The sequence below is a fragment of the Carassius gibelio genome, chromosome B17 (assembly GCF_023724105.1).
Source record: "Carassius gibelio isolate Cgi1373 ecotype wild population from Czech Republic chromosome B17, carGib1.2-hapl.c, whole genome shotgun sequence".
In the NCBI taxonomy this organism is placed as follows: Eukaryota; Metazoa; Chordata; class Actinopteri; order Cypriniformes; family Cyprinidae; genus Carassius; species Carassius gibelio.
The window spans coordinates 21696666-21723131 of record NC_068412.1 but is presented as its reverse complement, the minus strand read 5'-3'; the positions used below and the strand labels follow the sequence as shown (position 1 = coordinate 21723131).

Here is a 26466-nt window from a genome sequence, read left to right as displayed (position 1 = left end):
GATAAAAAATTCCGCCGTTACCGCCACATAAACAGAGCCATTTTTCAGTTCAGTGTCTGCCTTGTGGAACAGCAAAACACTCTGAACTGCCTGCGACTCCACTGCACCGCCACTGCTGTATAATCACGCTTGTTTTACAGGGCGAGAGGCTGATGCAGAGAGCTGGGGATTTATTCCTGACATGGCGGCTTGTGCTCCGCTGTCAAACATTTTGACAGAGCTAATAGTGTGCATTAGAGGCACAAATCTGCGGGTGTAAACCCAGGCAATTCTCATTACCCTGCAGGACCAACCAGGTCTCTTTGTTATTCATTAAAAATGAAAAGGGGGACTTGCCTGGAAGCATTTGGCAATTGTTATGACAGATTATTTACCTTGCAAAGTCTTCTTGCAGGGGAGAAATGTGAGGGTAGTGTGATTCATGACGGCTAGCCGAAACAGTGTGAAAAAGTACAAATTGAAGTTAGTACAGTGTTTAAGTGGAACTTGTAATGTGACTTGCTTCACTTGAAAGTTGACAAAGTTCTCAGAATAAGATGTTGAAATGCCAAAAAAGTCCTCTGTTGAAATATAAGCTTTTACTCATTTTTCATTGCCTTCCTGCAGCTTTGAAGGGCACACTACTCTTAGAGTAGTCACTCATTCCAAATGAAAGTAAGAAACTGAATTGTTTCCTGAAGGCTGTTGACAAAGTAAAAATCATTGGTCACTTCAAGAAAGTAATTTTGCCATTTATAAACCTGTCTGGCAAGTACTCGCAATTTATTTTAAAACCTAAGGCCATTTAAGACACTTAAGCCATTTAAGATCTTCGAATTTAAAAAGGCCAATTGTTGCTGTACACCGATAGACTGTCAATGGGAAAAAAAAATATTTATGCCACACAGAATAACGCTGTCACAAACCTTCAAAAACGTGAATTGCTTGAGCATTTCTGCTATTTTCTCAGCATTTCGTCCCTCATTGAGGAAGTCCAGCTCTAGAGGCATGTTCTTTTTGGCTTCTTCCACCAGCCACATGAAGGCAAAGTCAGGAAACAACCAGTGGACAACCTGAAGAAGAAACTGAAAACAGACACACATTCAGTTATGCTCACTGACTTACCCTTTTCAGGATCTGATCCATTTTTTAATGTCATGGATTGATTTATTTTTATTTATGCAATTTATTTTATATTATTTACATATTTTATTTTATTCTTCTGGCCAGATGACACTATTTCATATAACATTCATGCAAAAGATAAAGTACAATTAATCAAGTCAGTTGCAAAATAAACCACAAAATAGTGATGAAGACTCTGATAGGAAAAAAAAAGAAGTCTCTGGAAAGGCAAATGCAAACCTTTATTACTGAAGCCCAGACTCTGAATAAGACCTGGCTGTAATGAAGTAATTATATGTGATACAAATGAAATTGTAGGTGCATGGACAAATAGCTATTTGCAATAAAATGAATTAATAAAACTGTTGGTTGAATGATGGACTCGATTTTTTAAACACTAATGGGAGGTGAACAGGCCCCTAGACAGATCGAGCTAAACATGGGTGTGTGACAATGACAGAGCGTGTGAATTAGGCATCAGAAGCCAGGCATCGGCAGCCCTGCTCCCTCGGTAATTACCTCCATCACAACAATGTCCTTGGAGCTTTGGCGCTGGACCTTGGGATGTTGTACCTTCACTGCCACCGTCCTCCCATCCGGAAGTACCGCTTTGTGGACCTGAGCAAGGGAGGCGGCCCCTTGAGGCTTTTCCTCAAACTGGATGAAAAGATCGCTGAGCTGAGGAGAGAATTTTATTTAAAGGTTAGAAAACTGGAAAGAGGCAGGAACTCAGGATACACAGAGTACATGGTACAGGAATGCTATAGGTGTTCTGACACTGGAAAACAAGCAGGCAGCCATTTAAATGGCACATTTATCCGAAGAAAGTTGCAGTACACTCATGGGTGAATTCAATAAGCTAGGAAATTATATACACACACACACAATGCAAAATAATATAATAACCAAGGGAAGCCTGTACCAAGAACAACAGTACAAAATCTTTCACCATCCAAAGTCAAAGCTGACACTTGCACAAGCCCAGTTTCTTCACTTCAATCTAAAATTTTCAAAAATTAAATGTATTGGATGGTTCTCTTTCCAACAATTCCCCCAAAAATGTGTTATACTAAATGTAAATACTGCCTACAAAGAAATTTGATATTCAAAAAGGAACAAATAATTTAATTGCCAGTTCAGTTATAACAGCGGGGGAAATTATGTTGAGCAGGGTGTAAGCAGGGCATCTTGTAAATGCAGTTGGTGAAAAATAGCATGACTGATCAGTATGCCACATTTTCCTGCGATGCCAACTGCAATGAATATTCAACACAGACACAACAGGGGCAGTGGAAGGGGATGCCAAGAGGAAGTGACAAATTTCTCGTTTGTGTGTGCACAAGAGGAGTTAACCATAAATAAATACTCCAAAAGGAATATCAAGCTGTTCTGCTCCGAAACGACACATTTCCAAATGTGTTTTCCTACTCCAAGAGATACAAAAAGGAAGTATGTGCTGTTAAAAACAAGAGTCGGTGGACCTTTGAACACTGAGTGCCAAGAAATCCTAGCTTTCATGCAATTAACGTCACCTGGCAACCCCTACACAAACGAATGAGTGCAGCAGATGAAGGTCAACTCAAATCTGGTTGTTCGTTTTATAGAGTGGCATACTGAAACCAATGGTTAAGGTTTGCACACATTTTGGAATTCGTGGCTTGTGGCGCTCAGTAGGTGAAATTATACAACAGAAATACCTAATTGTGTTCAATATATGCATGAATCATTCTTGTATTAGGCGACCATGCAGTTCTATATGATGAGCTTAGTGAAAGTCAATGGGAATCAATAATAACTAATAAAGTATACTATACTACTAAATTATACACAGATTTTTATACTAAGAATTTTACCCAGTATTTTGTGTGCCTTTGATTTGCTGCTCAGCAATGCAAACAAAATCAACTATGAGCACTAGCCAGGTCTCGTTTGGTTAACTAAATGTACTGCTTAAGAAGCCCATCTAAAATCTAACAATATTTGAGCTGTATAAATGGCAAGTATCTCCATTAAAAGGTCTCGTTTGTTCATTATGAGCCCAGAAACTGCCAGCTCCAATTTGGAAGCAGACAAATTTTAAAAACAGAATTAAGAAAATAGAGTGAATGGCTCTAGTTTTAATCTGATGACTAAGTTAGTGGATATTATCATCATCCAGGCTGGACTTCTGCCATCTATATCAGCTGAGCAACATGGGGCGGACTAGAGGAAGCTCCAGAGAGAAAGAGAGAAGCATGATGCCAGGGTCTGCTGTCTCAGGTGAGGGACCATTGAGGAACACGCTTCTCACCTTATGCATTCACCCAGAAACTTCCCCTGCAAATGGCTGTGATCCAGCCTGTTGGCATCTGGACGGCACCCAGGATAAGTATGAGTAACATGCAAAAGAACAGAGCATGAGGTAGCTGTGAATATCACATACCGAGCTTTGCTTCTCTGAATGTGTAAATTCTTTAGTGACACAACCAGTTAAAAATAGATTTCTTTGTGTCATGATTAAGATCAGCCAGTTCCTGGAAGACATAACAACTCTAGAAATAAATGATATATAGAAACACCCCATTTCCTGAGCAGAAATGAATACTTTTACTTGTGAAAACCTCTAATTGGATTCCAAGTTAATCATAAAAAATTACATTTACTTGACAAAGCCAATATCTAAAATTAAAGCTTATTCTTCTTCTCATGAGACCTCAAATTTATAGGCATAGGCTATCCACCAATGTTGGCACAGACCTCCAGAAATAATCATACATGGTACGGCAGCAAAGTTCCTTGATTATTAAGCCGGAATGAGTGTATAGTTCCTAGTCATATCGGCCTAGAAAAATCGCAACTTCATTTTATGTCGGTCATAGTACACGATGTAACTACAGAAGAGTCAAGTTTTAAATAGGACAAATATCAAAACTCTTTGGTCATTTCGGAGCGAGATGCTAACGGTCTAATCAGATTCAATGATCTATGCTAAGCTAAGTTAAAAGTGCTACCGCCAGACCCGGAGATCGGCTGAACGGATTCAAAAACTGTAAAACTCAACTGTTTGACTCTAGGGCAGTTTGAAAATGAGCCTATTTTCAAAAAAAAAAAGGTGTTCCTTTAAAATTTCATACTAACATAAGAAAGTATACTAAAAACATGCTGATGTGTATTTTTGATGTGCTTTAGGAAAAAGTCTAATAATGGGGTCTGAGGTGGCCTAATACTGTATGTCTAATATGGTCTGTCTTAGCTTTAATTTGGTCTTTCTGACTTTTCCTGATTAAAACCTTCAAGCTTTTTAAAACTTTCAGATTAGGCATTGTCATGCAAACATCAAATTTTGTCATCACACTTCCCACCCCGAACACATTCTAATTAGTTATCATTTCTTTACACTTAGTCCATATGGCCAGGTTTTGAGGGATAAAGTCTAGCACACTTTCCAAGAAAGCCACCTTAGAAAATAATAGACTGTCTGACCATCATGTAAAATATGAAAAGACGGTTTGTTTTGTTTTTACTGTCTGGAGGCAGGTTTATCTAAAATAGCTTCTACAACAATAATAATTCATTCAAATAACACAGCACAGCAGGTCAGTCCAAAATTGTACAGACAACACAGAAGAAATGTGCAGACTTTGTGATCATAAGATCCTGTCTGTCCAACAGTAAAAAAAGCACTTATTGTTGCACAGACAAATCTCGGTAAACAAAACGAAAACAGGTTTGCTCCATAATGTCTAGTTTATGTGCTACTTAAGTGCCTCAAAAGTCACTAAACTGGTAAACTTTGACCTTTGACTTTATAGATTTAATGGATTTCAGACCTATGACTGTCCATCCTCAAATATTCACAGCAGCAGACCAGATCCCAACGATAGATTTTATCCCTGCAGATGCAAAACATAACTTTTATGTAAACTCACATATAATGCGATACATAGTTATTATATAGTCTGTGAACAGACTGTGGTAGAGCACTCTTATAGATACCTTATTCCAATATTAAAAAGAAACACTTCATTATTAGCCTATTTTTTAACTTAACTAGCATAAGTGGTCACAAGTCAGTTTTACAGGATGTTATGCCAGTTATTTGGCCTTCACATGTATAGCAAAACAGATTTAGAGCAACACCAAAAGCCACAGCAGGTGGACATGGTTGGTGTCACCCATCCAAACTCAGTATTTTGTACACAGACAACTTGTCTGGTTAGGCTAATGTGAACCTGACCATAGCTAGTTTCTCAGAGGGACCTTCCAGCACTCCCGAGGCACTTCTCCCACATATGACCAGCACTTGCCAGTGCACGAGTTATGCAACCATATCTCTGGAGAAGCTCTCATTACACCACAGCCATGCAAATTAATTTTATTTTTCAGTGTATGATTCGACATAGAAATTTTTACAAAAAATGGCTGATTTTTACCTCTATATTAAATTTATATTGAGATTATACACTATAGGTAGTGTATTGCTTTATAAAATGACAGTTAAACCTTCATTCTATGATGTAAGAGTCAAGCAAGATTTTACATCAGACACTGGGCCCCTGCTGAGTCACTTCTTTCGCATCTGTCATTCAAAGACTAGAGAGGGCGGAGCTATGATAGGCTCCTCCCATCCCAGCTCCATTCTTCTCATTGCGAGACAAGAAAAATGGAAGCAATTAGCTACAGCAGAGGTCAAGATGGAATCCCTAGAGAGCTGTAGTCATTAGACTAGCCTGTCTCTTGTCATATGCAATATGCTCAGCCCACAGTACTACAACAGAGTTCGTTTCAGGGGCCGCTGTATCAAACCTCAATTGTGCGGTAATTCCCTCTGGAGTTGTGTTTCAACATGTCCAGCATTGCAGGCAAAAGCACAGGTCTGGCATTTGGATTTCATACCATTTCGCTTCACTGTCCTTTCTCACTTTTGTCATTTTGTTTTTGCCAAAGCGTTCACGCAGTTGACCCAGTTTGTCCTTTCTGAAATGATCAGATAATCAGTTTTGTCTCTTTTTTTTTTCGTGCGAGCTTATCTAAAGCCACAGATGACTGGGAGCACAGATCAGCCAGTGCCTGCGATGGCCTGATAGCACAGTGTGACCTCTGACCTCCTGCTGAGCAGCCGGAGCATTATTGTGCCTCACTGTAATCACAGTCAGCTAAGACTACCGCAGAGGGGTTACACAAACAGAGGAGAAACCGGGTGTAAGCAGCCCTCAAAACAACTAAAGCCTACCTACTGACTGACCAATGAGGCCTTGACATTCATTCACCTGTGAACAGATTTAGATGTGCAAAACGAAGTAAAATAAAAATAAATGTATAATTTTGTTACATAAAAAAATATAAAATAATATAATACATATAATATTAATCCTTATTGCTTGTGGTAGGATGTTCTGGGTGACTGATTGCCATGGGGTTGCCATGAAGTTGCTATGTGGTTTTAGCCAGTTGTTGTTTCTAAAGAACTCTAGATGGTTACTAGATAGTTGCTTAGTTGACCAAGAACCAAACTATGGTTCAGTTTCCTTATTTAAATGTAAATTTATGAAATGTTCCACTCATTTATTCTACACCAGGTGAAAACCTAATTTAAGCTCTTGGAAAAGTAATAGCCTCAATCCTAGCAAACACCAGTAATAACATTTCAAAATATGCTATGTGCATTAGCTTTAAATGTAGTTTTAGCTTTAGATTTTGATAAACAACCCACACCAACCACACTAAAACTAATAGCATAAGCCAAAAGATCGATCATGTTTAAATGCGAGTTTGTGAAACATTTGGAATTAAGCAGATTTCTGCATGAATACTTCCTAATAAATATAAGAGGTTTACAAATGTATATGTATGTGTGTGTCTAAAAGCTATAAACACCTTAGACATCTTAGATGGCTCAAAGATAACTCACCATGTCTGCATTTAGACACATTCAGACAACCTGCACTGAATAAAAAGAAGAGAAGCCTTGCTTTACTACAAGTCACAGTATTTACTCCAGATAAATCCAATAGTTTTATTTTTAAGAAAAGCCCAGTAGCATTTTTATAACTCAGTTTTCCATTATTCTTTTAGAGAAATCCTTTCTTTGTGGACAGTTATTATATATTCTCCAGAGAATGGTGATCTATTCTTAATTACAAAAATACAAAAACTTGTTGACCAAAATGAAATGCCAACAGGCAAGAATTCCTGTTTAAATGCAAACTAAAAACAGTTTCCAAACTTTATAATTACCCTGAAACACATTATTGATGAAGGGGTGATTTGAACAAAAACAACAACAAGGATTTAAAAAATAAATACATTTCAGAAAGTTTCAGAAGCTTGGGGTCGGTAAGGCTTAGTTTTTTTTTTTTTTTGGGGGGGGGGGGGGGGCATAAAAGAACAATTTTATTCATCAAGGATGTATTAAATTGATCAAATGACCATAAATACATTTATAAAGTTACAAAAGATTCCTAAACCAATGTTGCTCTTTTATCTGAGAATTTTTAATAACATTGTATTATGGTTTCCACAAAAAAATATTAAGCTACACAACCATTTTTATCATTTATGTTAACAAATACTACTTAAGCATCTAATGAGCATATTAGCATTATCAAGGGTCATGTGACACTGAAGACTGGAGTAAGGGATTCATTCCTCTTCCTTCAAACTTATTGGATTGCAGATTCAAGAAAGTGTCATTTTAGTGTTACCTGTCCAAGAAGAAATGAACCTATACTTTATCATTAAACGAACTGATCGAGATACACAAGATGAAAGTCATCTCGACCCAGGACTGAATTTGTGCTCTCTGGTGGGGGTGGTGTACTCTAAAGAAGCACAAGGCAACATCTCGCATTTGTCACCTTGTCTTCTCCCGCCTCCCGCTGCCACAATCCACAAATAAAGACCAACAAACCACTTAAATTCTTCCCTTGCCATTGCCTGTACTTTTGTGAAATTATAGAGGAAGCAACAAAGGCAAAGGAGCTGTCTCCCATGCTGAGCTCCGTTGGAGACAGGGCAGGCAGAACTGTGCACATAATTTTCTGTCCAGAAATCACTGAATGTTCCCAGGCAGGCAGAGCTGCAGATTCAGCCCTTTTCTTGAGATCTTCAGGGTCAGCATCCCAGCTCTTCAAGACAGAGAAACTGTGGGGGTCACGGACAATACCAGAGCATTTCACACGAGTGACACCTCACGGTGTGTCCTACCAGCACACACACTCGGCAGTGTGTCAGACACTCAGTCGCTCAGCAGTCCACCTACAAAACTTCATAAATCACTTTCATCAGCTCTAAATTTCTCTAACTACATGAGTTCTGATAAAGCACGAACACATGTAAATGGGTGGCATATAAATGTGCAGCTGAGTGGTCATGTGTCTTAAGTGCTTGTTATAAATGGTCAAACGTGAACGAGTCAGTCTATTGTTCGTTATCTGGCTCGGCTCGGTGTTCATCTTCAGTTCTCTCTTCACAGCAGTTCAGTCAGTGTACTGTTTGAGTGCATGCATTACTCCAGGATATTGGTTTGTTTGAACTCAGAGGGAGTGTCAGCCACATTAAAAAAAGTTAACATCTTAAGTAATTTGTGGATTAATGCGTATTAGAGAAGCGAACCGTTTAAAACTATTCAGTTCGATTTGGTGAACTGAATGATTCGTTCGCGAACCAGATATCTAGCTGCTTTGATTTGAACTCTCTCTCACACAGACACGGAAGAGAAGACAATGCTGAATAAAGTCGTTGTTTTTGCTATTTTTGGACCAAAATGTATTTTCGATGCTTTAAAAAATTCCAACGGTGCCCTCTGATGTCCCATGGACTACTTTGATGATGTTTTTCTTACCTTTCTGGACATGGACAGTATACGGTACACACAGCTTCAATGGAGGGACTGAGAGCTCTCGGACTAAATCTAAAATATCTTAAACTGTGTTCTGAAGATAAAAGGAGGCCTTACAGCATAATGGTGAGTTATTAATGACAAAATTTTCATTTTTGGGCGAACTAACCCTTTAAGTGATTAATTAATTGAACAAAATCTTCCACTTTTAAATGAATACATATACCATTTGGTAAGGCTGCATGAAATTATTAAAACCATTTAAAAACCATATAAAAAAGCATAGTGCTCTTGTGAATTCAATTTGATTTATTCTGAAGTTATGATTCTATTGTTTTATGTACATTATGTACATTATGTACATTAAACTGTTTTGTTCAATAAAACACATGATTGCATTTGATATGTAATTTGACCCAATTTCTATTACCTCATTCCTATCTGTATTTTAAGTCATTTTAAAGTCTATTGTTCGCTTAGGGCTATTTTTAATACCACTAAAAATGATCCGATTACTCGATTAAGCGTCAGAATAATCGATCCAAATACTCCATTTTCAAAATAGCTGTTAATGGCAGCCCTAAAATGGACTTTTCAGTTCTATACAAACAGTATGTCTATTAGAACTACACTTTACAAACAAATACATACTATTACCTACAATTACTAATGTGATCAATATATTGATAATTAATTGAGACCATGAAATATTGAATGAGATCCATATATAAAATAGGGGTCTCACTAGGGGTCTTGTTTGCATTGTCACTATCGCAGTCTCATTCCCTTACTTCCTTTATCTTTATCTCTCTCTCTCAGGTTTCAGGGATGGGTGAAGAGCATCTTCGAGTGCTTTTTCTAAGAGGCTTCCTTAAGAGGGGCCACTGAACTGCATGCAGTTTGAGACTCCAGAGCAAAGAGTGAAAAGAGAAAAGCATAGACACAGGAGAGAATTGATTACGCCTGGTCTGGCGTTAACCACCACTGTGCCTGGCTCTCACGAATCCCATTCAACTAATTGCACAATAATTGCACACGATAAAAGACCATCTCGAAATCAAGGTCTCGCCAGAGTTACTCCACAAAAGACTTATTTTTCTTTTCACACATTCTTCTCAGAGGTACTCGTTTCAGTTTCTAAGTGAGGCGCTGTGAATAAAACATAACATATTGTGAGTGATCGCAACAGCTAATTTGCCAAACTCTCTATAGACTGCGGAAACTCCCCAAGGAAGTTGTTACTCATTTTTCTGGCAGTCTGCAAGCTTGTGAATCTCTCGGTTGCAGGCTGAAACTCTGCTCGTAACGTCTGACAGGCCTCTCATTCACATGGCGGCACTGAAACGACACCGCTGGCCCTCAGGGAGCTCACTCACGCACCCGGCATTGGGAAAAGTGACGCTCCCAAAGGCTTCCAATCACCAACCGCATATGCCATGACATACATTACCCTACTGCTGCAGCACTGACAGTCCAGACTCCTTGAGGCTATTACATCTCTAGCTTCCTGCAAAGAACAACTTGGAGTAGACACGATGATTTGGAAAGGTTGCAGATGGGTGTAATTGCATGATGCAAGCAATCATAACACTCAAGCACGTCCTAAAGAGCAAGAATGCAAAGATTTTGGAAGGTCCGTACGGACAGCAATAGAATCAGATGCTGGTTTCAAAAAACAATCGTGAGGGCTGAGTGTTTCTGCAGCCTGAGGGCCTGCTGTGATGAATGATGACGTTTTTACAAGAAGCGTTTAAGAGCCAAATGTTTCATCTGGGAGGTTTTAAAAGCAAATGAACTCAGATCCCTAGCCCTGGGGCAACTGGCTAATTTGATGCTTGGGTCGCCATTCATTTTTTGCTACTGTGTAGGAACAGTGCAGGAACCAATTATTAGGTACCAACATTTTAAGGCTTTTTACTCATTTTTATTAATAGAAACTGTAGGGAGTATATTATTACATTGCAAATTCTAGGGGTATTAAATCAGCCTAGAATCTTCTGCTTTTTTAAAAAAAAAAAAACGACATTAGTGTAACAAATAAAAACTTAATCAAATGAGATGAAGTACCTTTAATTTGCAAAATATAAAATTCACTAGATTTTCCAAATTGGAATTTACTCATTTGTTTCTTGTTAAGTTGACCTTGAGAGTTGTAAACCCAATAAAATGTCCAAAATGATCAGCTTAGTCTAATTCAGAAACAGTTGAAGTCAAAAGTTTACATACACCTTGCAGAATCTGCAAAATGTTAATTATCTTCCCAAAATAAGAGGGATGATACAAAAGGCATGTTATTGTTTATTTAGTACTGACCTGAATAAGATATTTCACATAAAATATATGTTTACTTATAGTCCACAAGATAAAAAAAAAAGGTTGAATTTATACAAATTACGCCATTCAAAATTTTATATACACTTTATTCTTAAAACTGTGTTGTTACCTGAATGATCCACAGCTGTGTTTTTTTGTTTAGTGCTAGTTGTTCATGAGTCCCTTATTTGTCCTGAACAGTTAAACTTCAGAAAACCCTTCAGGTCCTACAAATTATATTACGAACCAGTTCTGGTTGAGGAATCAAAAATATACAATGTGATCAATGCAATTCGATTTATAAAGACACAACTCTTTGGAACCAGTTCTTGTAATTAACAGTTCATGAAGATGAGGTACAGGTAAGTAAAAAATTATATGTTCAGTGATGCCTATATCAAAATGAAGCACGTCACAACTCTTTACAGAACAGCTATCCGAGTAAGAAATTGTAGACACAATCATTACAAAAAAGATCAAATAAATATGAATCAGAGTCCAGCTATTAAACACTGGTTCTCAAAATAAACATGCAATACTTAAAACAATACACTCAACATCTATGGGGATAATTGCTCTCTCTTATCAAATTGGGCATTTGTCAAAAACTTTAAAGATTCAATTCAGGCAAAACAGACAAATATTACTATTGTTGGCACCTTCAAGTTCTATTTAAAAGTAGCCATTTTTTTGCGTTAAAAGTCTAGTCGTGAAATGCTAATATCCATATCATTGGTCCTTCCAATCTATAACAGGGGTCGGCCACCGCCAATAACCCTTATATAGCACAGTATGGAGCCACATGGTACAGCGACTTCATTTACAATTCAAAGAGCTTCATGTTCAGCAGAATGTTTCTCATCTGCATGCTTTTATGTTGTACACAGTCATTTTGAAGACGTTTGGCAGGAATAATAAGGTTTCTTACTCAATTGCATATGTATAATCACAAGTAACATACTCTTTTTGATGATGAGTGCCATACTGCTGCCTCTCCTGACACTATAGTGGCTGTAGTGAGCTCACATTTCTCCAACGTCACTGAGGTATAATTAAATTATTATTTTTCACTTTTTCAACTTTAGTTAGTCTGTAATGTTGCTGTTTGAGTATATAAAAAAAAAGATTTGCAAAGTAACAAAGCTCAAAGTCCAATTAAAAAAGGAAACATTTTATTTAACAGAAATCACTTTTCAAAAACAAACGACTCGTTTGGACTACAACGCATATTTTCTGGGATTTGTGATATCACAAATATCGACGAATGGGACGAGACCTGGTTGAGCTGCACTAGCGAAGGCAACAAGTGTTTTCACTTTATCGGAGACACGCTAGCTTTTCCAAGGCAGACGAACCTAGAGTGGTTACAATCATCCGGGTTTAAATCGCACTCAAATTGATTTGAATTTTACGCAATATTTACACTGAAGCTCGGAGGTGACTATGGTAAGGGACAGGCGCGGAGTGCTGCAAATCACATCACACATTGGCCCAGCTGCCCAAACACAGCACATTTTGTATTTTAGAAGTTTTTGAAGTATAATGTGCTGGGAGCCTGTTCCATTACACCAACAAAACAAAATCAAGACTTTGTAAAAGACCCCTTTAAAACTTGTAATAATGAAACACAGCTTCTCCACGACATGGCGCTGGCGGCAACAGCGGGAATATAAGGTACACATTCTCTCTTTGCGTGAACATTTGGGCACCATTATGCAAATCTTTCCACATCGTGATGCAGACATGTGGGGGGCGTGTTAAAACGAGCCGTTTTAGAAGGCCGTGGAATTTTATAAAGAATATCTCTTTGGATTTGAGACTTTAGACTTTGCAACTATACAGATCTTCTTTATGCACCAAGAGCTTATAACACTCCAAAGAGAAAGGAAAAACTGAAGTCGCATCATATGACCCCTTTAATAGTGCTTTTCACATATCACCTGGGAAGTTCTAAATCATTTCATGGATACATTTGAAACATCCTAGATCTCTTAAAGTATGATATGTCAGGTTTAAAATATGAAAAACCAAGAAATAGCATGTCAGCATGCAGCTATCGAACGGTACCATACAAGCATGCATGAAAAGTGTCGTAATTAGTCATTACTTGTGCAGCTAAGTACATAACCTCTTCTCAATCTACTTCAGAAATGAACATTGTGCCAGAAAATTCAGCCTTCCCTGAGAAATGTAAGCCTAGAGCAAAAATGTAGGGTCTTTGAGGAGGCAGGACCCTTTTGCAGGGAAATTAGAAGATGCCTTTGACCTAAACACAGAAAGCTTGGAAATGACAGGCGAGCCATAGAGCGCTGTGATTGTTTAGGATGTTAATTACACCGAAAGAAGCTGTAAAACAAGCCACACGACTCTGCTCCATGAATAGGGAAGTAGGCACAGCTGGGATGCTTATAATCAGAGGCAATGCGGCAAACAAAAAAAACAAAAAAAAGAGAGAGATTAGTGCTTTGGAGATTAAATATTATCTTTTCACAGCACTAAATCAACTTCTCTTGGAGCCCCATTCACTCACTGACGGGTATCTCACATCACTGACCTTTTTTTTTTTTCATGTCACCTGCCTTCTGTTTGGTGTTTTTGGTTTGACGATTTGAAGCAAACAGCCTTTGGAAATGTTAGATTATGTATGTGTAATCTCTAACATCAATCTCACTGTTCAGTAACTCTGAAATCCTGACCAAATGTGTTAAAACGGAAGATTTCACCCAAAAATCTATTGCAATCCTTTAATTGTCCGTATGTTGAACCATAAGGTACCCATAGCAATCTACACAACTTCTGTGCTAGATTCTGCATGATCTGATGGCTTTGTATAAGAAACAGACCATTCAAAACTTCTCAGATACTTATTTACTGATAATCTTACATTTTTGAATATCCAAAATAGTTCCACACAAGACAGCAGGTTTTGAAATAGTACATCGTTTTCATTTTTGAATAAACTACTCCTTATTATTCATGTCTATACCTGTACAGAAGTGGAAAAAATAGGTACTAGACATTCTATACTTTAACACTGAGATCGAAATGTCAACACAAAATAATTACAAATACTCAACAAAATACATTTTAGGGCTCATTTATAATAATATACCATAGGCACTCCCCATTTACAAGCATAATTAAATGCTGGATTTTTACTGAAAGCTAATATGTGGATAACTGGTATAAGAAAAAATCTATAAAAGCCTAATCAGAAAAATAAACATTATACAAATCAAAAGCGATATTAGAATCAATCAACTACTACCTGCGCAAATAATAAAATAAAATAAAATAAACACAACTAATAAAAAAACTAACAAAATTAAAGCATTTTTTTCCTTTTTCCTAGTGAGAAGTTACACCTAGTCTTGCAGACCTATATTTCAACATTTTGTAAGGTTCTGTTTGTAAAAGTGTTAAGGCTACAAATCAAGTGTTCACAAATGGGGATTCTCCTCCACAATCACACATTATATAAAAAAGGCCTGTAATTCAACATTTTTTTTAATGCTTCTTTCCTGCGTTATTTTTCTGTTTGGTACAATGCATGGTGGCATTCTCATGAAATGCACTTGCAATAAAAGATGGCATGAATCCACTTGACATGGCAAAGGTTTGTAGACAGACAAAAGCATTCGCAAGGGCACCATTACAGCCACTGAAGCTAATACAAAAGAAACGGTAACGGGGAACAACTTTCAACAGTCGACTGGTTTGGCATCGAACCAGTCTCACAAGAAAAAGATATGCAATCACTTTTAGCAGTGTTATGGTCCTATTCAGAGCAGAGCCAGTGTGTTGGGTGGATGAATGGCTTGCTAATGGAGCAGATATTCATGCTGAGGAGATGGAGAGATAACATTCTGCTGTGGGGCTTTTGGGAGAGAAACTCTGGTGAGTGAGATAATGCCGTGTTTATGGTAATATTTTAATCTCTTATCGTGCTAGAGGAGAAACCCAGAGGGTATTTATCAGCTTTTGAACTAACGCACCACTGCTTTATTCATTTTTATCATCTTTTTTTTTTTTTTTTTTTTTAAGGGAATAAACTATTTTCCCATCTTTGTAGTGCCCTATCAAAAGCAACAAGAGATGATTTTTGCTCTTTCCACTTTCATGATTGATGTGTTATTTTAATATTTCATTTTATAAATGTCAGTTTTGTGATTAGAAAAGCTAGTATTTAATGTAAATGAAAAGGTTATACAGTAATATTATTGGCTGAAAATGTACTTAAACTCAGACCATCCAAGATGTAGATGAGTCTTTTTCTTCATCTAACCAGATTTGGAGAAATTTAGCATTACGTCACTTGCTCACCTCTGGATTCTCTACAGTGAATGGGTGCCGTCAGACTGAGAGTTCAAACAGCTGATTAAAAACATCACAATAATCCAAACATTTTCAAGACATTAAATTCAGCTCATGGGAAGTGAAAAGCTGCATGTTTGTAAAAAAAAAAACAAATACATCCCAAAGGTATTTTACCTCTTAAACCATCACTTCTCAATAATCCTTAATAATGCATCTTTCAGTGAAAAAGTCCAGCCCCTGTTGTCCTCTCACAACAAAAAACACCAATACATTAGTTTAGAACTGTTGCAAGTGGTTTTCACTTGTGGTACTTGATCTGTGTACACTATATTTCTCCTCTGATTCAGAGGAAATTATTTAAAAAATAAACATTATGGATAGAGGCATTTTAGCTGGAAGCAACAGTTTTAAGCTAAAATGTCTTAGTGATAGAGTTATTCATTACAAACGTACAGTTTTTCACTTCACAAGATGTACACAACTGATGCACTGGAGTTGTGTGGATTGCTTGTGGATTTTAGTTTTTAATCACCAGTTTGAACTTTCATTCTGACTGACGGCACCCATTCACTGCGGAGTATCCATTGGTAAGCAAGTGATATAATGCTAAATTTCTCCAAATCTGTTCAGCTGAAGAAATACCTTCAGGCCATCTATGATAGATGAATTTGAGTATTGAGAATTTTTCCAGCAATTTTTTTTTTTTTTTTTTTGGATGAACTAGTCCTTTAAACCTTTCAACATAAAGCTCCTTAGTGATAAGTAAGGCGAAACAAACATAAGTCAATCACCTCTACTACTATATTGTATATTTAAAATACAAATTATATCATATTTATAACTGCATCCTCATTAATGAACTTCTTAAATGTTTATGTTGAAAGTCTGGAAAAGTTGTTGTGGTGTTTGTTTTCGCAGAGAGTAAGGAACCGTCTCGAGATGCACCACAGAGCAGTGCAGTAGGGTCTTCTCTTCAGAGCCGAGTGGACAGATTGTCGAGTCATTTCTACGGCACACTCCAGATTCACACTGTAGGACCACATATGCCACCACAAATGCTACAGTTCCGTTTCATTTTTCATTGTTTATATGACTTCAAAATATACTTGCAGGCTACAAATAAACTTGGCTGTTCACTTTATGATGAAAACGCACATCAATGTACTACATTGGCTTGGTGCAAGGCTTTTGCGTTATTAAGTAGCAGAACTGAATGTCAACTATATCTACAGTGACACAGCACAAGAGAATGGGTCCAAACTGAAACAGATGAGAGAAAACTGGCTACTATAAAATAATAATAATAATACAAAATAAAAAAAATGTTAAACAGACAACATCTTTCTACCGTGTTATCTTTTTTTGGCTGCACGCAACATGATCAACATAGTCCAGTTCATAAATATGACTCTTATGAGCTCTTTTAACAAATCGGTCACAACGTCTAAAAGTTATCAGTTACAATGAGTACAATAGCAAATTACTCTAATTTGCCAGAGCTGTTGCTGAAAAACGGAGTCTATTATTTCTGAAATACAAATGGCATTAAAAATTATTGTACAAACATGCTTCCTGAACACTTCCCCACCTGCCATTGGTTGAAAAAACAGACAGTGGTACCCAAAGTCATATACAATATAACTACTATTACATAACTGAAACATTCATATTTGTATTGTTAATATATGAGTGTATTGAAATACACACTCATACATAGGCATAAGTAAATCAAAGTTGAAAAAATTAACTACATACAAAAACATGAGCAGAAACCAATGCTACACCTTTTTTTTTTTGGAAAACAAAGCTTGGTCTTGGGCCAGTGTGTTGGTGTTGCTGTAAAGGGTTTGGCATGGAATGGCAGTGATTGTAGAGAACAGCCCATATGGATACAGGAAGCACTGGGACAGTCTGCACTCTGCGAGGGTGGTAACCACTGAAGCAAAGAGGGCTGAGTCTGGATATTTACAGGATCCAACAAATCACCAACACCAAAGCTGTCCAGCCACCCACATGCTTCTCTACTACCATCAATGCCAAAAAAAGACCACATGCTCTTCTCTCAGACCCTCATGCTGATTTTATAATTTATACATAACTGATTTTTCCTCATCCTGTGGCCTCAACTGGGTGTTCATGGATCAAATTGTGACTCAACCCTCCACAAATAACAACAAACAAAAATTGGATTTGCAGTAATGCAGTTGCAATGGAAGTCTAAGGGAGACTTTTTTTTAAGTAGGAAAAAAAGTAGAAAAAAATTTGTTTTCTTGTAATGATTTTCTTTTAAATCTCTTATTAATTATTATTCAAGTTTTTATGCAGAATGTTTAAGTTTATGCCTTTTTCAAAACAATTTATGTTTATTGTGGTGCAACATCTTGTCTGATTGAAAGAAAGAAAGAAAGAAAAAATTTAAACTAAAGTAAAAGAACTACAGAATGAACAAACGATAGAAAAGGAATGTAATAAAAAGAATGAACATGCAAAAAACTAAATGAAAGAAAGAATGAACTGAAAATAAAAACAAAGGAAAACTAAAGAATGGACAAACATGAAAAAAAGGAGAATTAACAAAATAAAAACTGACACAAAAGAAAAAGAGCAAAAACAAACAAAAGAAAGAACGAAAAGAAAAATAATTACGAACGAAAGAAAAAGAAAGAAAGAAAAGAAAGAAAAAAGAAAGACATAACGACTGAATGAACAAATCAAAAAAAGAAGGAAGAGTATTGGGGCCGGGTGATTAATCACAGCTGCCGCCCCAGCGAGTGTTTCGGTTCATCTTGCTCCTGCAGCCTCTGCGTCTGTGCTGCTGAAACACGCCCCGTATGATGCCACACATCCAGCACATCATTAGAGGAAATGATGCACATTTACATGCTCGGCTGGCCGTTGTGTCATTGAGAATGAGGCAACAGCGGTGGCGCTTTCTGAGGGATCCACCCCCTTTCCACAGCACTGATTCCCTCGCCCGATCAAGCGCACACACTCACAGGCCACTCTTAGGCTGGGACTCGCCTGCCATCTGTTGTTTAATGGTCTCCTGTAATGGATCCCTGCCCCATGAGCCCAGTCTTTTCTCTAAGGGACAAGCGCAGACCTACAGGCCAGAGAGCTCACATTGCACCGGTAGATCAGAGACTCACAACCTGGCTGAAGATGAATGAGGTTACATGGTCCAAATGAGGCTATGGTTACACAGTGGACTCTAGCTGGAAACCGACAGGATTCCCATCCTGCACAATAAACAAGAACCCTAATATGACTTCATCATCATATTTAAGGGTCCTTGTTTAATGTGCAGAAAATATAGTCATTATTAATATTTATTATATAATTTAAGAAACTAATACTTTTTTTTTCTAAAAAAAATAATAATAATCTAATCACTGATTAAAATGGCAGTAAATACATTTATAATGCAACAAAATATTTATATTTCAAATAATACAAATACACTGTTTTGACAAAAATATTTAGCATCACAGCCTCAATACTTATAATAATTAGCAATGTTTCTTAAGCACCAAATCAGGTGACACTAAAGACTTGAGTAGTGGCCACTTAAATTTTAAATTAAAAAAACACTATATTTCTAATTGTTCTCTAAAATGTTATTTTTTTTTTATTATATATAAAAAATACACACACACACACACACACACACACACAAACAAACAAATATAAAGATGCATCAACAATTGACAAAGCATACGATTTGAATAGTATAAGCATAATTACATATAAAAAGGTAAGAATAGTGACATTTTAATTAAACAAACAAATTTTACTTTTAAACAAAACTCTGTCCCCCTCAAGGGCATAGCTGAGTATAGCATGGTTCAGGAAGTTTGCAAAAGAATATTAGGAGAGGAGGAATAGAGATGGGATCTATTTATACCAGGCTGACGGAGCGGTTAAGAACTTCATCTAGTAGCTCAGATGGCACAATTGCTCAACTGAGGGGGGATTTGACAAGAAGCTACGTGTCGATTAGAGATTATATTGCATGCTCCGGTGCAGAAAAAAAGTGATGATGTGACCAAACAGTGACATTAAATACAATATTGTGGAAGGGTCTTACAGATAGATCCGTCCTCTGGACTCGACATGAACCTGTGCAGGCGAGAAGATATTTATGAAGGTGAGGTTTTTTTTTTATATCAATGACAGCTTAAAGAGCATTTCTCTAGCAAACGACAGAAAACTAGTGTAAACCACAGACTTGTACATCTGTCTTTGCTAAAATAGAGAACTGCAGTGGAGTGGTAAAAACAAATGTGGCCAACCTCTCTTGTACAGCCCACTGTCTAATAAAAGGTTAATTGAGTCTCCTTTGGTTAATGAGTGGCAAGGCCTTTCTTAGGTTAACAAGCATATGGAAGCATTTCGGATCTAACCATCTCAAGTGAAATTGTGACTGGCCACGCAAGACCTATCTAAATGTGTGGAGGTGTAAAGGCAAAAGCATATGCCTCAGCAGATGTGGAGGAGAGCATTTTCATGCGAGAATATATTACACTTAATACAATCACCTACAAGAATTAACTCCATTTTGACTATAGGATAATATATAATAGGACGACAATGATAAATCGTGAAACCAGTAAAGTGAATTAATGGTGTTTCAAAGACAAAAATCACTATTAAAGCTGCGTTCTTGTCATATCGTAATAAAGAGATGACAATACCGAATACGTTATGTGATACACGGTCATATGGTCCAAGTTGTAGCTTTTAGAACATTCTGAGTTTACAAGTTGTAATTATGAGTTCTGCAAGCACTTAACGGTTTGGCGCTAATAGTGTTGCTATAGAAACGCATAGTTTGCCTAGAAGGTCACATGTCGTCATCGCGGAATCACGATATTTACAATATGTTGTAAATGCATCTAAAATTACTCATAGTTAGGATGAAGGATTTCAAAGTTTGCCCCTTTTCTGGCATTAACATCTCAAATTGTGCATCATGTTTCGCTATTACTTTTCTAAGTGATCACACTTATGATTTTTGTCTTGTGGGCAGTAAACTGGCAAACAAATCCCCAAAAAAGTAAACTGCCAGAGAAATCCAAGTCAGGCGTTTTCTGGCATGGATAAAATCACAAAGTGCATATCTTAATGCACACCATTACTTTTCTAAGCGATCGTGCTTACAATTTTCATCTTGTGGACGATAAAACCGGCCAAGTCTGGCCTTTTCTGGCAGGAATATCATGTTATATTGCATATCTTGTTGCGTTATTATTTTACTAAGTGATCACTATTACGATTTTCATCTTGTGGAAGATAGAAAAGATGATTCTATCTATATTCACTTTCACTATCATAAAACCGGACTAGAGACTACCCCCCCCCCCCAAAAAAAAACAAGACCAGAGAAATCTAGCATGAATAAGGACTCATATTCTTTGTCTTGTTGCGCAATTATTTTCTAAGCTATTGCATTTATTAAATTTAGTTTACACTTTCTTACATTTATTATTAAAGTTTACAACCACCTCAATTCATACTATTATTTATTAACAAACAACCCCTAAGGCTCATGGTTGACAGTGCTTGCTCAAATTGTTGTGTGCGCCCTCTTTCCCCCCAAAGTGAGCTCAAAACTAGGTAGTGTTGAGTAATTGGCTCCATTTTTCACCAGAACGTGATAATTACTTTTGATAAATATTTGCATAATTGAACTACTAAGTGCCTCGTCCTTTTTTCAGTCCCTCTACCCAACCCTCCCTTATACAGTGTGCTGGAGGTTAATGCTGTTCACCAGCACATAACGTTCCTGAAGGCTTCTAGAAAGCCATGCAATGCAGAAGGATAATAGCTATTCTTTTGTTGTGTGCTGAGAGGTGTCATGCATTAACAAGGTCACAATAAAAGCAGAGTATCGCTATCACATGACAGGGAATTTATTACAAATTGTATGTATTTTACATAGAATATATAAATGTATATACATGTATATTCATATTAATATACAAACTGAGTGGCTTTCTACTATACCAAGAGTGTATAATGCAGAGGTCTGGCTCTATTAACTGGAAATCTAATGGAACAACATTTCGGTTGCTCAGGGGCTTAAGGAATAGTGAATTAAAGAGATAGAATGAAGGCAAGCTGAGAGGAAACCAAAACCAGTGTCTGTCTTCCTCCCCACACCTTTGCGATATCAATAATTCCTTATCTAAATGGATCCAGAGCCACCCGTAACAGCTTTTTGATTTTGTGAGACCATGCCAGGCCTCATAAATAAATATGAGGGGAGGTGGGGGAATTCTGGGATGCTGTGGTTTACCTCACGGTGCAGGAGACTCTCACTAAAAGCCCTGGCAGAGACTGTGTTTGAAGGGCATTGCCAACCAGTCATGGAACAGAACAGCACAATAGATACTACAGCCCAGTGGCGTATGGTAGACTTCCTGTGAAGATTCCTTCTCTGGGTTTGGCTTTTTTAGTCTGCTGTAAACTTATATATGTAAATTCATTATGTCTATGTTTTAAATTCTGATGTTTACATAAAAACTAATGATTACAAATGAATAAATAAAACAATTTATATAATTGATAAACAACATTATTTGTTAAACTCAAATTATATCACACATACATAAAAACTAAATAGTAAAACTGCTACACTACATGCATATATATATATGCATATATATATATATATATATATATATATATATATATATATATATATATATATATCCTTTAATTTTAAATTTTTGTTGTTTCTTTCCTCCCAAATTTCCCTGAGAACACATGACTATGCTTTTCTCCTCAAAGAAACGTCCCTACTAAATCCGGATGAATAATGTTCATTAAAAACACTTGCGCTGACCTGACACAGAGCATACAGAGACGCATTATTCTTACACCACATTAGGAGCGCAAGCCGCACCTAATCTACATATCCACACACTCTCACACAGAAACGATAATGGAGTGAACGAGAGACAAAAGGAGAAAGCCAGAGAATTGGGGGGACTTTTATTGTGACACAGAGGCAGGCAGATTATTCTCCCGCCGCACTGAGCCCAACGAGCCGTGACGGCTCCATCTCCAGTTCCCGACACACAAAACAGCAACGTCTCAAATGCTTCTTACCTCACAGCACACACACATACGCATTAAAAAACCCTAAACCTCCACAAGCCAGTCGCGACCTGGCTAGAATTACGTAATGTTGCAGTCAGTGTGGATGTCATACAGCAGGGAGGGATGGGGATTGTGAGAGAGAGAGAGAGAGAGAAATGGGAGGTGGGAAGGCAGTGAAGCAAGAAGTCAGACTGATCTATTAGAGCTAATAATTACAATAATAAAACTGTAAAGATGCAGTCATCACCCTAGAGGCGTCAGGTTCAAGCATAGCCTTCTCAAGGTCAAAAGATGGAGGGCAGCTCTTTAACTGTTACCTGCTCAGACTCCGGCTGAGTGATTACAGGTTTGAAATGTCCTTCTTACTCAAGGTCATTCAGCCAGAACTGGGAAGTTTTGTGACCTTGACAATACCTAAGATACTCAAACGCAACAGGATTTGCTATTGCCACAGTGTGGGAATGCATTAAAAACACTAGATTTTTAGATGTTCGGAAGAAGAAAACTTGCTAGGTTGTTGCTTAAAGGAATAGTTCAGCCAAAAATTTTAATTACTCACCCTTAAGCCATCCATCATGTACAGGAGCATGTTTCTACATAATAACAGATTTGTAGAAATTTAGCATTACATCACTTTTTTACAAATGGATCCCCTGCAGTGAATGGGTGCCGTCAAAATGAGAGTTCAAACAGAGGATAAAAACATCACAATAATCCATCCATTAGTGAGCAAGTGATGCTACATTTCTCCAAATGTGTTCCGATAAAGAAACAAACTCAAATAAATCTTGGACATCTTGGGAGTTAGTAAATGTTCATTTTGAGGTGAATTATTCACACCATGTGACTTGGGTACCTCCTTCAATGCAAGATTTTCTTTCTTTATTCTTAAAAATAAAGGTTCTTTATTGGCATCAATGATTTCACGAAGAACCTTTAACATCCATGGAATATTTCCATTGCAAAAAATGTCTTTATATTAGAAAAAAAAATTCTTTGGATTATTAAAATGTTCTTCAAGAAAAGTTTTTTTTAAGTTAAGTTAAGGGGAACCAAAAAAGGTCCTTCAAGACTCTCACTGTAAAAACTCATTTTTGGAACCTTTATTTTTAAGTGAATAATTTCTCAGGTAAAATGATATGTCTGATTGATTTGAAAAGTAACAAAACACCTCTTCTCAAAAAGGCAGCATCATTTGAATGGCCTTGTTCCTGTGTAATGTGAGAAAACAGCCGGATGGCAACACAAAACAATAGAACACAAGCTGACAGATGATTTGAACAGGTCATCTTCAGAACAGAACAATTATCTCCACCAAAATTTAAATGCCTGTCAAAACATTTCTGAGAGGGAGCACTTTCAGGATGACTGCTCTGACGAGAGGCGCACAAAAGTGCTGACAGAAGAGGACGAGGGAGACCACAGCTTCTCTCAAATGACATTAACCCTGCTGACCCACAGTGACCGAGACAATTATTGAATAACAGCCCGTCTCTCACAAGGAGCAGCATGCAATAATGACTTGAGAAAATGTGATTTGCATCATTAAAATCAAGATAAATGAATAAACCAACATTTACAATTAATTTCCAGATTATTTCCAATTGAATATTCTAGAAATACGTCATGAATGGAAAATCAAGTAAAGTAGTTGCTGAAATGCCTAACTTCCTTACATCACTCATTTAATGCATATACTTTGACAGACAGACAGAAAACAAACCTCTTTCCCCAGGTCTTCTCGTATGACCTGCCTGATCTCCTCCATACTGCTCTGAGGTGCTCTGCTGTGCAGGACCTTCAGCGTGCTGGTGTACTCCTCAGGCAGGAGGTAGTCCAGGGCCCCCAGGTGCTGCCCTACTTTAATGAAGGTGCCTCTGTTCGCACAGCACAAGTCCCGGAGCCTCTCTGCCGAACGGCTGTGAACCTGGAGAAAGAGAAACATATGAAATTCATGAACTAGACCAATGATTTTACCAATGAAGTGCTAATTTAAATAATTTCTAGTAGCCCTCCTAATTCTTATTAATACTCCACTAACATTCAGAAGTTTGGGGCCAGTTAATTTGTTTTTATAATGTTACAAATAAATAATTATTATTTTTTTATTATTCTGTGTGTATTCATCAAAAATCCTGAAGGAAAAAAAAGTAACAAAGTTTCTACAAAAATATTAAGCAGCAGTCTGTTTTCAACACTGGTAAAAAAAAAATTACAAATAAATGTTGACCACCAAATCAGCATATTAGAATGATTTCTAAAGGGGATACATATACATATATATATATATATATATATATATATATATATATATATATATATATATGTATATGACAATAACTACTGTTCATTTTAATTAGCATATTATTTCGCTTTTAATTAGAAAGGACAACATAAAGAACAACATAAAAGAAGCATGATTTGTAAGTTGCCTGAATCATTGCTACCCAAAAAAAAAGAAGAAAAAAAAAGAAACACACACACACACACACACACACACACACACAATAGGTTCCCTCCCCATCATCTCATTTGTCTTAAATGCTGTTTAAATGGGATGTCAGTTTTTACGGGGGTCTTTGTGCTGTCCCGTCCCAACACCAGCTGGTGGAGTTGATAGTACTCTTGGAGGGACGTCCCTTTGGGACCAGAGCAAATAAACTGCCGTGAAATGAGCTCTCTTAACCCTCTCACCCTGACAAAAGACAGTTTTTGTGCTCCAAATGGGGCCGCATATGAGGCCGGTCGTCCGATTCGAATCATCCCTCAAAAGACAAAGTCCACATGCACCTAATTATACTGGGTGGGGAGTCTGTATGTGTGTGTCATCATGTGCGCGCAGGGATTAAACTGGGCTGCAATGATCCAGAACGGTGTTCAGCACCAGATTAAAAAAATAATTACAAATTATTGGTGGGCCTATTTATTTTTTTTGGTGGTCACAGTCCGTATTGTACATTTTGGTTTTGATCAATTGTTTAGGTTTATGTAAATATATGTTTGTTAGTATAGTGACAAAATAGTTCCAACAGTGATAATTATGCTTTTTTTGTATATGGAGAGGTCATGCCAGTTTGTAGCCTATGCACCACAATCCCCAAAAATGTTAGGTTTCCTCCACCTCCAATATTTTAGTTTAACCACAGTATATATTTTTTTCTTGAGTGCTTCCTCAGGCAACACCCCCTCAGGTCCAAAAAACTTCTTTGGATGGAGGTGATATTTCTGACAGGATGTCAAGGGGAGAGTAAACACACTTCTGTCAGGCAGGATTTGCTGTTAATCCTCACATGCAGTGGATGGGAGATTTAAAGGTTGTCCTATGGGCATTTTCTGCAGCACTGTTCTAGCTCAGCGCTGCCGCCACCGACGGCAGCCCGGGCTGGTCGGCTTTGCGGCATGCACAAAACCCCATTTTCCATGCCCGGAGAAGCCAATAGGATGTGACAGCTCGGAGATAATTACGAGGGTGATGAGAAGACACTTTATTTCGGCGGATACAAAACATGTGGTTCTCGCCTTCCCAGCCCAGAGCCCAAACAGGCTTTTGATGGAAAGGATGTGTCGAGGAGAAAGGCAGGGCTAATAAGAGACGAAGGAGGCAGTAATAACAGTCATGATCTCCGCCTGCTCATCTTCAACACCTCCTATACTGGATCTGTGGAACCAATAAAGCAAAGTGGGGGGACGGCGGCATGGGAAAAGGGATAAGAAGAGGAGGTCTACCCTTTTTTAGTCTTTGCTGGCTAAAAACCCAAGGAAAGAAATCTGTGCCACCTGCCATCTTACAGTCCTGGCACTTGTAGACG

General features: G+C 37.5%; 1 protein-coding gene across 1 annotated transcript in view; it reads right to left on the bottom strand.

The window, feature by feature from the left end:
• Positions 1–26466, bottom strand: part of adck1 (aarF domain containing kinase 1) — a 98563-nt gene that overhangs the window by 43882 nt on the left and 28215 nt on the right. Inside the window, exons 4-6 of the mRNA XM_052581084.1 lie at positions 24381–24584; positions 1624–1782; positions 906–1064 (exon numbers count right to left, since the gene is read on the bottom strand). Coding sequence (XP_052437044.1) covers positions 906–1064; positions 1624–1782; positions 24381–24584 — 522 coding nt within the window. The remainder of the gene's footprint in view (positions 1–905; positions 1065–1623; positions 1783–24380; positions 24585–26466) is intronic.